The sequence below is a fragment of the Leptosomus discolor genome, chromosome 15 (genome assembly GCF_034619465.1).
Source record: "Leptosomus discolor isolate bLepDis1 chromosome 15, bLepDis1.hap2, whole genome shotgun sequence".
Classification (NCBI taxonomy): domain Eukaryota; kingdom Metazoa; phylum Chordata; class Aves; order Leptosomiformes; family Leptosomidae; genus Leptosomus; species Leptosomus discolor.
Window position 1 is genome coordinate 16,659,079 of NC_141405.1, and position 13,911 is coordinate 16,672,989.

Genomic DNA, 13,911 nt, shown 5'->3' on the forward strand with positions numbered 1-13,911 from the left:
TGTTCTACACCCTGGTGTAATACTGCTATCCTAATATGTATATGGCTTGTAATTTAGGAAACCATTACAACTGGAGTGAGGTTAAGGAAGGGGTATTTCCAAAGCTCAAAGTGCTGTTTGTATTTGTTGATTAATTCCAAATGAGGGCAGAAGCACTTAAAGGAATACTATAAAGGTACATTTTCTCTTTTCATTTAGAAACATAACATCTGAGAAGCATTTATTAGCAAAACATCAACTCTGTTTGCACATTTCTAAATAGAATATTAGAGCAACTGAATTTTAATTTTCATGTCTGTAATTTGTTAATATAATTACCGTACAATACAGTTAGGTGCTTTCAGATTTTTCAGTGTTAATTAAAAAGCTAATAACTTGAAAAGCTATAAACACTGAGGTAGAGGGGTTAGTGCTCCAGGCAGTTAATTCTTTATTTGTCATTTACTAAAGATCCTTTTACTGGAAGGCCAGGCTTTGTACCGAGTGTAGCACTTTGTGGCTCGATTCCTCCTTGCTGCCTGATAGATACTCCCACCATGCACAAGCAGTTCAGGGTTTGATTCCAAGCACAAAACAGAAGAGATCCTACCACTTCAGCACATTATATTTTCTTCCTTCTCTGCTTTCCTCTCCTCTACCCCATCTAGACCTACCTGCCTGTCTATGGACTGATGCTTGGCACGATGTAAAACAGCCCTTTTCTGCCTCCTGAAGAACATATCCAGCTGGCCATGGAGAGCTTGTGTAGCTTGTTAAGTAGGAACTATGGGAAACTCTCTGAAATGCTATCAACCACAGCAAGAGCAGTGGGGGGGGTGTGTCGGAGGATGTATCCTTGCAGCTCGTTGCTGTGGCTGCAGCTCTGGGGCTCAGGGCCAGCAGCTCTAGAAAATACACTTTGACCAGTGCTGGTAAGAAATGTTTGAGGTATTTACATTTTCAAATTTGGGGAAAATTTTCATGGTTCCAATTCAAAAAGGAAAGCAAATATTCAGAATTTCTTGCTGGAATTTCCACTAGTGTGAGTCTCCTAAAACGACTCATTGGGGTTCCTAGCCAGCACGTGCTTCATTGGGACTGTCCAGGTGAAGAAGTTCACCTTGCATTGCTACATTGGTGTAATTCTGCAGGCTGGAATGCCCGGAGCTGATCACAGCTAAAGTGGAGAATACTCTGTGATTGTCATGCAGCATCTCAAAGCAGTACAATTCATGCCTTATTCCTGCAAACCTCTTAAATTCTGGTAGGCTAGAATAAGAAACACTTTTTTTCTGTGCAAGTCTTTACTGTTTAGTCAATGGAAATGGAGGAAAGATTTTGTTTAAATGTAGTGATCTTGTTTCTAAATTAACCTTGTCTGGATATAGCTTGGTTTTAATAGAGCAACTCATGATCTATGCTGGTAGGGGAGAAAAATGCTTTGCATTAAACATACTGTGGTCTGGTGCTGATTGTTTTAAATGTTCTAAAATAAGACAGCTGTTTCAACAGAAAATGGACTTGCTTTTCAGTTACGTAAATGAAGCACAAACAAATGAGGCTGTGCTACCTCATGGAAGGAAAAGCTGTGTTTTAAATTCTAATCAAACGCTAGCATTATGCTAGATCATATACACAGCCAGGTACACTCACACCCCCTGCAAAGAGGCTGCGATTGAGGTAGATTTTTTAAAAAAAATATAAAACCAGCAAGACAAATGTTGGAACCAGGAAACAACATTCCCTCTTACCAAAGACAATACTTAATGGTGTACCTCGGCTTTGTTTCAGCACATAGTCATTTACCTGACGGAAATCACTAATTCTGCACAGCATTTTTGAAGAATAGCCTGATGATGAGCTTCCTAAAAGGCACTCAAAGGAAGCACTGCTTTCTGCAGTTGGTTCAAATTATTTAATGTTTGTCAAACTTGAATTGCCTTTGAAGGATACATTGGGAGTAATGGATTGTCCCGCTATTCACACGTGGGCAAGGCTGCACAGCTATTCAGTGCTGCAGTTTATTGCACTGCATTATGTATGAGGTGGTTTTGCAAGCAGATACATAAACACAAAAGGGAGGAGGGAGGAAAACCACAAGAAATCAGATTCATGTATTGTCCAATGTACAACTGTTAGAAATCATTTCGAAAACTTTTAAACATTCACGTGTGCAAATATTTGAAACTGCAGCTCTGAAATGAGTTATTTACTGCATGCTTAGCAGAGGACATGGTAGCTTTACCACGAAGCGATTCCTCCTTCTGCTGGAATTAGTTATAGCTACTGCGCTGCTGTTCCATGACACCAACAATCCCAACAGCCTTTACTGGCAATGTAGGGTCACATCCTAAAAAGAGCTATGCTCTTTCATTTCTCATAGCTTGAAGGGCATTTTAGGTGCTAAGTCCGTTTGTAAACGTGCTGTTCAACCGATAAGATGTGGGTGTGTAGCTGGTAAGAAATTCCAAGTGGCTAAAAAACACCCACCACGCATTGATTTTCAACAGGCATTAGGGTATGCTCTGCTTAGGGGTTTATCAGTAAGTCCTGCTAAGCTACCCTCTAGGTAGCCAAGTAACCGTGCTATGCTGGCTGTGAGCACTAACAGGAGATGTTTAACACCTCACAGAGCCGGATTCGCCCAGGCTGATTGTACGTTTCTTACCAAGGAGCACTTAGCTGGTCCAGCGGGGCCTCGTTCAAGTCAGCTCATTCCCTTGGTAATGTCAACGAAAGCGTAACGGCTGATGAGAGTCATTGCTCACCCATGGGAGTCTGCAGAGCTTACAGTCTGGCACTGCAGTAGGACTAATCAGAATAAATTATCACTTCAAGTGAGGCAGGGTGTCAGAATTTGGCTCTGTATCGCTAGTTAGGTTATTGCCTTGGAACTTGGCATCTGTATAGCTGGGAATCACCACCGTGTTGACCACAAGACATTGGCATCTTGTCAGTACAGTTCCTTAGCTTGAGAGCATTGCTTGGAAGGTTTCATTCCTATTTCTTTAAACCTCCCAAATGCTGCGCTAAACTGAACGTGATTATGGCTTTCCTGGATGAGCTGTCATGGAGAGCGATAGGAGATACAGCACATTGCAGACCAGAGCGAATATTTAGACATTTTGTATCTGAATATGAAATCCAGTGTCAGAATCTGTGATTTTCCAGGGAGACTGTCTGAACATGGACATGTAGTCTGGGTATAAACTGTTGTTTGTTAGTTCTGGAATAAGCTAACTAAGGAGCACTGACTTGGTACAGGAGTCAGAGAAACCTTTTATAAAAGAGATTGAAAGGGACCTGACAGCCATTACAATGAAAGATACCAAAGCTGCTTCTCCAGAGACTTCCCTCATAGCATATGATGTATCCTAAATATCTATAATATTTTTAGAGCCTGTTTCATCACCTCGCATACTGTATTACTACATGATGCACTTACAGTCTGATACTTCACGTAAGGCTGTTTTAATACTGAGCACATATACAGCCCTTTATAACAATTAAGTCTTGTGAAGGCCATGACAGGTGCCAAAAGGTTTTTCTATGATTTGCATAAGATGGGTGGAGACACGAAATACCTTTCCTGAGCTCACTGACTCACTTTAGCAGGGTTAAGCTGAGAACTCAGAATATCACTTCTTGCTCCTAACAAGGAAGCAAAGAGAACTCAACAGTCCCTTGTGCAAGCTCTAATTCAGATCCCCATGGGCTCCTGTGACTATTTCTCCTCAGATGTTATGTCCTTTACTTGGCAGGAGAAGTAAACTTAACCAGCCAAAAATATTTCCAAACTATACCTGGTAGCCTGATCCCTCGCAGAGTTTCATCCCTTCTGCAGGTTGGAATTACTACTAATATACTTGAAAAAATACTAGTCCATGGTGGAAATAGATTTGTTCTAGACAGTGTTAATATTGTACACAAATAGCATGAGGATTGATAGTCCGTACACAAGAGCATGTGGATTGATAGTCCTTGTAATCTCTTATCTAAACATAGAAGAGCTGCATATGCTGTTCATAAAGCACTGAAATCAATCATTACAGTGGCAGACAGGTAATTGGGAAGCAAGCTCCTACTTAGGCAAACCAGGACAGGATAACAGCCTTCAGCAGCTTTTTGCAAAAATTATTCTCTGTCTTAGCTTTCAAACTTCAAAATCTAAAGTGAGTCACCTAAAATCCGTGTGTGAGCACTGACATAGGTGGCATGGCTTTCAGAATGGCAAAAGCCTTGCATTCCTCACAACTTCAAAGAACATGGAGGTTATCCAACGCTTCAGGTAGAAAGACTTAGAAATGTGGGAGTGCCAGAGTTTGATGTTTATTGCTCGGTACCTAATGGCAAGGAGAGCGGTTCAGAATTGAGGTGCTGGTAACTAGTAAAGAACAGCTGTGTATGCACGGCTCCAAGAGTAGGATCAGATTTTAATTAACATTTGTTAAGTCCTTTGAAATGTTAAGGCTTAAAACAATTACATGACTGCACAGCTTCATAATTTTTTTTTTAATGAAAGTCTTGTAAAGGGGATCATGGAGCATTTAAGAACAGCTCTGTTTACATGTTCAGCCAGATGAGGATAGTCAGAAAGATTCAGTAATTAGAAAGAGTTTGTTACTAAAAGCTTCTCCATGTATTGAACATTAACTGAATGTTTCTAACTGTGAAATAAATTAGACCTAACTAAAGTCTTGTATGAGTTAGCAGTATTCACCATCTGATTTTCAGATTAGTTACATTAATTTTAAATACTCTTTCTGCCAGGAAGAGACTAGTAAATACATAATAATAAAAATTGACCGTGATTCATTAAAGCTTTGAGAAAATATATATACTATTTTGGGGGTTTTTTTTTAGTAACTCGTAATCCACAACTGTCATTGAGCTTGCTGGGATTTATCCTCTTTTATAATAAGGCCAATAATTATTTTGCTTTGTTTTTTATTACTTCATAAGATGAATGAAAGTTGTTTTCACTGCTTAGAGAAGCACAGCTTAGCTCTAATAGATATCTATGGACTTGGCGATGGTCCCACTTCTCTGCACAGCATTATGCAAGTCCTCTAGGCCCCTCCGTGTGGTAGACCCCACCTGCGCTTTCCTACTTAGGGAACAGCAGTTGCTTCTCTTATCAAGGCTTCTGATTTCTTTTGGGTTTTTTGTGTCGGGTTTGGGTTTTGGTTGTGTTTTTGTTTTGGTTTGTTTGGGGTTTTTTTTATAAAATGTGATCAGGATCTTGGTCTTCCAAGGAGTGAGTTTGTGGGCAGATCTGTGCGTCCGTACAGCTCCCATGAAGTGTGAAACACAAACTGTTATTTGCCTCATCACGTTTCATCTGAATGCTGTGGGGTTTTGACAGAAAGGACTGCTTGTCTGCATTAATGCTGCAGGTTGTGACCACAGCTTTTTGCACGTAGGGCGAGCTGAGAGTTAGCTTGGTGGCAGTGGAAAAGCAAGAGCAGAAATGTGGGATTTTTTTTTTTAACATCCTGTAATAGTAAAGCATCTTCTTTTAACAGACTGTGCATTATATCTTTGCTGCTGCATATTGCATTTATTCTCCGATGGCTCATAGCAACATTGCAAATCCTTTATTTTCTTCCTTAATATGGTAGCATTTTTAAAAGTACAAACAAAAAAAATCTCATGTATGTTTGTAAATTATTTGAAGGGCGTTTGAACAAGTTACAAGGTTTTAAGCTATTGCACAGTATGTGTTAGATTTTGTTTCAGGGTTTTTTTTGTAGATAAACAAAAGCTTTAAAAACTTAGGAAGAAGACTGGTCCCCTCCGCTCTCTCTGGAGACACTGTCCTCTCCCTTTTCCCTTTTCCCTTTCTCTTTCCCTTTCCTTTCTCTTTTCCTTCTCACTGAAGAAAAATTGTCTTTTTCTGGAAATACTTACATGCTGTTCAGCACAATGGAGTTGTGATTTTAACATAAGCTCTTTAGATGCCACCTTAATGCTGGTCAATAAATAACCATCCCTAAAAATAGCTGTGGACATGAATCTTGATTAAACCCCAGCATCTGGGTCTGCAGCAAAATTTCCTTTTGACAATTTTTCAGTTCTAATCCAACATAAAGTTTTTGATATATTACAGAATAACTTCCTCGTACCATGATAACAATTCAGCCTTTTCTGTCCAGATATGTGCTCCTATTCTCCAGGACACTGCAGGGAAGTTGGAGCACTGAGGCAGTAATTTCATGTTAATTTACTACTTAGGATCTGAAAAATGAATGAAATCAGCATCAAAACATCCTCTTCCTTTGGGTCCTGATTTAAGATGGTGCTTGGCTAGGAGAACTGGAAGGGAGCTTTGGTCTCTGCATGCATTTGGGTTGGCATGGGAAACTGCTCTGGTATCACAGGGTGACTGTGGGAGCAGTAGGTTCCCCTTCTCTTAGATTAGGGCTGTGGCTGTGACATTCCACGTTTGTCAAGGACTTAAGCACCTCTCTCAGGTAACACACATGCAGGCACCCTTGTACTTTATGAAGAGGATTTTATGCTTCTTTTTTAAATTACTGGTTAATTGATCATAGTGCTGGTTCAATCTCTCATTTTCCCCATCTGTGTTGGATGATAAAAGCTGCTTGTAAATGCATAGCCATCAAAATCATTAATATTTGTCAGAGTTTAAAACACGTAATCTCAAGCTGAGTACAGTCCTTTCTCTTTTTTTTTTAAAAGCATATTTTTTATAAAAGAGGTACTTGCATACATTTTAGTTCTCTTGTGTACAAAATCACACATGATTACTTCAGAAATTAGATGCCAACATGAAGAGGGACCAGCAAGGCACTCCTGGGAGTGACTTATAGTGCAATACTTCACAAGATGGGGCTGTTAAAGTAAGGTTGCAGGCTGAGAGCTGTTAAATGCAGCAGGTGTGAATTACTGCACTATAATTCACAGGCTTGGGTGTCTTATTGGGATTATAAAATAGCCCTATGCAAATATTTTTTAAAGATGCAAGGGCAAATAATCAGACATAACTGCGGTCACACCTCATCTAATCTAATCTAAAGAATCCTGAAGTCTTAAACAGCAACCAAATATGGCATCAGAAAAGTAAAGGAAAACCCCCCCCCTGGGTTATTTTAAATTGATTAAAATAATCAAATATGAGTGCATTTGAAATGTTTACTTCCAGTTGCTTTGTCAGGTAGCCACTGTATTTGCCTGTCACAGTCTCTGCAGAACTCCCCTGCTCAGTTTTCTGCTAGTGGCATCTCTTTCCAGTGCAGAGGCAGCTGAAGGTCCCTATAAAAACAGGGGTTTGATCATCCATGTTTTAGGAGCTCCCTCACAATGATTAAGCAATTATGTAAATAAATGAAGTAGATGCCCAGCATTGCCATTTTGAAAGGTATGCTCTAGTTTTGAGTACCTAGCTTTAATACTTACTGTGATGAATTTATACCCATACCTGAAGCAGAACTCACTGAGGTCTGCAATTATCTGTAGCTTCTGAAAGCCAGACTCATCCATTTCCCGTTAAAATGTTAAATCTGTGGGCTAACGACAGGTCAGCCATTATCAATACCTATACGACCTGAAAATCGAAGCCATCCCCTCTAAAACCAAACATGCTGATACATCCAAGCACATTCTTATTGCTACAAAAATACTCCAGTTTCAACAGATGGGCTCTCAGTAAAGAATAGTTAGTGATTTGTTTAAGAAAGGACAATTGATGAGTGCTTACTGTGAAAGAGGGGCTGGGGTGTACGCTGATCTTGGGAAGAACTAAATCAACTTCAGGTTGTGTGGCTGTGCCAGGCGAGCAGAGAAGCCTGGTGCGATCTAATGAGCTCAACAGCTGCTAAGTGTCAATTTGCAACAGTGCTACAGAAAAGCTGATTTGATGTTTTGTCTCGTGGGAGATTCATGTTTAAAACACATATTTGGATATTTATGTTCTCCAGAACGCTCCTCTAAAAAAGGTCAAACAGTAGTGCAGGATCGATAGTGTAAATTCTGAGTTTATTGTTTGGCAAGTTGCACCATTGGAGATTTGCAGGTTTTGCAAATAAACCAATATGTAACAAAATTTATCTGTTTGTTTATTTAGCATATGGTCCAACCATGAGAAATACTGGCGTCTTTTGGGTCCTTTTTGGGTCAGGGAGTTTGAAGTGTTGTTGTCTTCTTTACTAAGTATATTATGGTAGAACCAAGACGGTCCTGGCCCCCACTGAGGTAGTATTATCTTTTCTATACAAGGAATGTACAACTGACAGTATTTGGAAGTCCCCTGGTCTTCTTCAGTATTTATTTGGGCTGGAACTCTGTATTCTAAGAACATTGGAAAGTTATTCTCAATCGAACTGAAATTTGGTGGCAAGCCTCAATCAGCTAGGCTCCTTTAAAAAGCTGTCTTTCTCTGAGCACTGCTGTGATAAGCCTAGTAACACCCCCCAAATTAGATTGCTGTTATGGTTATTCGGGGCTATTTCAATACTGTTATGAAACTGAGTCATCTTCTCTTACAACGCTATCACTAATTAAAACCAAGATGAGCAACTGCTTACACAGCTTGGTGGGTATGATTGCAGAGTTACTTGAGCACATATTAGAGCATATGTATCCTCTAGGAACATCTGATGAATAAGAGTTGTTAAGCTACCCAAGAGCAAATGCCCAATTCCTCAAGCAAAAGCTTGACTGAACTCTGATGCCCATCTGAGACTCTAAAAAGGTCTCCAAACATCACACAGAAAAGGCGGTTTGCCACAAGGATTGATTTCATTATATTGCTCTTGCTCATTCATGGGATACTGCTGCAGCCTGCTACTCCGGGGTATTTTGACCTCTGGAATCTGACAAAAGAGTTTGAGCCAGGACTCGTACTAAGAGAGACAACGTTGCCATGGAAAGCTGAACAAGCCTTTAAAATCATAGCTTTGCTCTACCCTGTATCCCTGGCGCTCTGTATTTCTTCAAGCTTGTCTAACAGTGTGCATGGCAGGCCTTTATCTCCAAAATCTAGCCAACAAGTTGCTGCCGTTTTATTACTCTGCATCCTTCGCCAGGCTGGCATTTTCAGATGGAAGCCCAAGAACTAGCGCTCTCTATAACAGTGACATAATTTCCCCACATACAAATATTTTGAATCACATTTAAAGTGTGTTCAAAGGCATGAGGATTTAGTCAAGCACAAGTAGCTGAAAGCAACAGTAGTCATGGTGTCTGCATCTCCAGACGAAAAATGTGAATATTGATTGCTCTCCTTCAAGAAATTATAACACACCTTAATTGGTGTTTTGGCTCCACAGGAGGGCTGGTAAATAAGGACATTCAGGATTCTCCTTATTGTTAAGTTTCGGTCATCTCAGACTGCCTGAATTCATCATTTTAAGTTATCAGTCAAAAGGAGTCAAACCCAAATGGACACAATTAATTTTCTTCTAAAATAAGCCTTCTGAACTGGTTTTATTTGCTTCAAGATAATGTGAGTTTACCACTATTTCTGCAAGCATTCTTCTTCAGGGTATTATAACATTTGAACATTTTTGTAAACAACAGTACTTGTCACTGAAGGTCTGAGTCTACCTGCCAAAATGAACCAAAAATCTTATGTAAGCCAAGAAGTTAAAAAGATTTTCCTGTAGCCAGTATGTTGAAATTCTCTATTCAGGAATCCAGATGACTGAAAAGCGTTACAAAAATGGATTAAAAATATCATCAACTGTTCCAGTTATCAAAATTACAACAAATTCTTCCTTGTGGATGCAGATGTACCTACTGCACTCACGCTGCTACTCTATTTTTCATTCATTTTCTATTAAGACCATTTTTCCTCAAGTGGGGTTTCAAGGCATGCAAAGCCTTTTAAAAGAATTCAAAATTTATGCTCAAGGTAACTGAAAACAATGTGGTGTTTTCTGCATTTTTGTGTGTTCACTGCAGGACAAAGGCTCTCTTGAGTCTCTGTGCTTCTGTCACTGCTATAAATTCTTGTGTCACCAGCATTAGCTTAACACAACATGACTGATCTAATTAGACACGATGTGTCACAGCAGCTGCACGCCAGCCTGGAAACTCAAATAGGCCTTTTCAGGTGATGGCAGCTTTATATGTTCCTTCCACCCATAGCAGCTGATTAAAAACGCATATAATTTCAACCTTGAAGCTGAATCCATTCCACAGTCCCCCAGGGGGGGCCACCCAGGCCATTCTGAGACAGTGCCAGCTGCAGGCAGTGCTGAGGCCCATGGGACCCTCTGCAGCCAGGAACAAGCTCCAGCCCTGCCTGCCCCAGTCAGAGGGACATCTCCACCCCACAGCTGCAGCCAGGGTGCAGGGGCAGCATGACTGGGGAGTTTGGGCACATCCAGTTGGGCACCTACATGGAGATCAAGCACAGCAATAGGCGTATCCACCTGGCACTAGCGATGGAGCTCCACGAAAGCTCTTCCAGCATCACTGTGGAGTGGCTCAAGAAAGGGGCCAACAATAGCAAGCAGGTGGATCTCCAGCTCGTCTTTGCCATCAACCCTCACCTGGCCCCAAGGCGCATGTCCACAACCATCACTGAGGCCCTACTCTCAGCAAAAGCAGACTAGAGCCCGGTGAGTGAATGGCTGTCACAGCCCATCAAAGTGAAGAAGCCATCTGGGGACAGCAGGGACCCTGCAGCTGCCTGGCCTGGCTCCAGGGGCTGCAGACCAAGTGGACATCACCATGTGTTTAGCAGATAGAAAGGCTGTGAAAACAGTGGGAGCACCAGCAGCTGGAGATGCAGGAGCAGCAAGCCTGGCAGGCCACTGCTTCACTCCACCCCAGGACTGATGTGATGGCCATGATCCAGGAGTGCCACAGCCACCTAGACTGTGAGGCACTGTGGGCCACCACACCGTGCTGGCCCCATTGCCTCTGTGCATGTGTTCAGAAGTGGCCACTGAGACACCGGGAGGCTGAGCTCAACAGCTTCAATGTAGTGACAGTGCCCTGCCGGACATGGTGATGGTGCATAAAGCTAAGCAGAAGCTGGACCTTGGACGGTACCTGGACAACCGGGTCTTCTGCTTTGACCATGCCTTTGATGATGGCGCCACCAGTGAGCTGGTGTACAGGCACAGTGCCCAGCCCCTGATGGAGACCATCTTCCAGGGGAACATGGCTACCTGCTTTGCCTATGTCTGGACAGGCAAAGAAACACACCATGAGGGGAAGTTTCTCTGTCAAGAACTCTGAGCCCTCCAAAGGGATCTATGTCCTGGTTGCTGAGGATGTCTTCCGCAGGCTGCAGGACCCCAGCTGCCAGAAACTGGAGCTTTGAGTCTATGGTCCTTTAAGATTTATGGGAGCCAAGTGTTTGACCTTCTGAACTGGAAGAAGCAGATGAGAGTGCTGGAAGATGGTAAACAACAGATCCAAGTGTGGCTGTGGGGGTAAGAAGTCACCAGCACGAAAGATGTCATCAAGCTAATTGAAATGGGTAGCAAGTGTCATGTGTCAGGCAGGACCTCTGCCAACTCTCACTCCTCCCAGAGCCATGCCATCTTCCAGATCATACTCAAGAAGAGAGGGCATTTTTACGCCAAGTTTTCCCTGATTGATTTGGCTGGGAAGGAGGGAGGATCTGACATCTCCACTGCAAACTGGCAAACAAGGCTGGAGGGGGCTGATATTAATAAAAGCCTTTTGTCCCTCAAGGAGTGTATCAGGATATTGGGGCATAACTAAGCCCACACCCCGTTCAGGGCTAGCAAACTCACCCAGGTCCTAGGGGACTCATTTACAGGGGAAAACTCCCGTATCTGCATGATTGTCACTGTCTCTCCGGGAATGGGATCCTGCAATCACACCCTTAACACCCTATGGTATGCCAATCACATGAAAGAGCTGGTGGTGAATTTAAATTCCCTTGGACAACCCTGTCAGAGGTGTTCAGGTTCCCACATCAGCAGAAAGACATGAAGAAACACTGGACTGTTCAGAACTGTCCCAGGACAGCTGAGTTGCAGCTATTTGGGGTTCAGGCGGACAAGGAAGTCTCCGCCAAGTTATTTACTTTCAGTGCTGGGGGGAAAAACACAGAAGAATAGAAAAGAGGTGGGTGAGAAAACGCTTATGGAGGAGCATCAGGAATCTCTGTGATGGCTGAAAGTATTCTTAGAAGTGGCTGGGGAAATAGACTATAATGTAGATTTTTATGCTGCACAGTTTGAGTCAGTCCTAGGTCAAAAATTTGGCATCCTGACTGAGATCCAAGAAAAAGTCAGATTATTCCGGTCAGCTCTTTGCAGTGAAGAACAGAGCAGAAACCAGAGCTGCACGAAATGATCCTGAACACTGTAAGCTGTGCTGGAGACCCTGAAACTGCTGCAAAATGAGAGCTGTTATCATGCCACTGTGTCAAGTGCCCAACAACTCAAATGCTTAAAAATCTTAAATAGTGTCTGCAGGGATACTCTGGTCATTTTTATTTTTTTTCTTGAAAATAATGGGTTAGACATGTAGGAAAATAGTACGGTGTGGTTTCCAGGTATTTTTCGCTGTAGAAAGTGAAATTGTGCAGTTGTGATGATCTAACCTGCAGGAAAAGGCAAGGATTTACAGAAAATGTATCTCACCATATCTGGGCAGGTTTTCTCCCCATATCTGTAAGAGGTATATATATATATATATATATATATAAAATATATGTACCTCCCTAGATATGGCCTGCTCCAGGGTTGTGTCAAACCACACCAAAATGAAAGTCATGTTCCCAGGGTAGGAGGCATTTCGAATGATTTAAAAAGGCATTAGAGTGCAAAGCACTGTCATTTCTGAGCATGATACATTTGGGAAATGAGGGTTATTTTGTCATGGCATAAGCAGTGGCTTTTTTATATCATCAGCTCACTTTTTTTCCTCTCTCACTCTCTATCTTTCTTAACTGTGTTCTCATGAGGCATTAAAAGAAAAAGATGCTAGAACCTGCCTTCCTAAAAATCAGTCTTAAAGATCACGGCAATTGCCTGATCGGTGGGGAGCAGATACATCTGCAAAGTTTGCCAAGGTTAACAGGGGAGTGAGAGCCCTGTATCAGAGGCCTGATGAGAGGAGATTGGCCAGATCAAAGGGTCATAAAAGCCGCATCCAACAAAGCACCATCTGATAGCGCCTATCAGCATGACAGAGATAGCAGCACCCAGGGAGTGGCAGCCCTAGACTGGCGCATCATCCCTGATGGGGAAACCCTGCAAAAACTGCTCTTGGTAGAGAGGCTAAAATATCAGGCACATATCTGTGCTTATTATTCAATTTAGAAATTAATTAGTATAAAATTTTGAAAGGATAACAAATAAGTGGAAGAAATTAAATGGTATATATCATACCTAATTAAATGATTATAATCTCCCTCAATTTCCTCATGCCAGCTGAACTCTCTCTGGCTGTTGGTCCCATCCACCAGTTGATGCTAGTGAAGATTTTGAACATCTGATCTGAAGTCTGATGAAATCAACAGAAGAACTTTAGCAGCCTTTCAACCAAGCTAGAAATTTGTTTTCAGTGATGAAATCACCAGACACCAAACTTTGCTTAAATGATGGTCATCTCCTAGTAATAACATGCCATGCTTTTCAGCTTTGGTGCACTTGACAAGCATTTATTTATTGGCATTCTGCTTGTTTTGGTAGACCTAGGTTCAGCAGCTCATAGTGTTCAGAGATGCAATGAGACATAGATACTACTTGCCAGACGAAGATAAAAGTGCGGTGTTTCCAGCAGGGATTTACCATGAAAGGGTTTTCTCCTTTCTGAAAAGAAACTTCTTTGAGGTTCCTTCGTTAGTATCTCTTGGATTCTTGTGCTTGAGGTGATGGACATAGTAGGGCAGCACGTTATGAAGCTCAGGTACTCCACCGTGGGGTACAGTGTGTGAAAGCACACCGGCTCCGTGGTCCCTTGCCTGGAACTATCTAG

General features: G+C 41.9%; 1 protein-coding gene across 1 annotated transcript; it reads left to right on the plus strand.

Annotated features, from left to right (window-relative positions):
* Positions 1 to 10,732: 10,732 nt before the first annotated feature.
* KIF2B (kinesin family member 2B) lies at positions 10,733 to 11,916 on the plus strand. Its single transcript, XM_086473545.1, is given in 4 exon segments — positions 10,733 to 10,949; positions 10,952 to 11,132; positions 11,134 to 11,279; positions 11,282 to 11,916. Coding segments are annotated over 4 exon segments (1,179 nt in total).
* Positions 11,917 to 13,911: the final 1,995 nt, after the last annotated feature.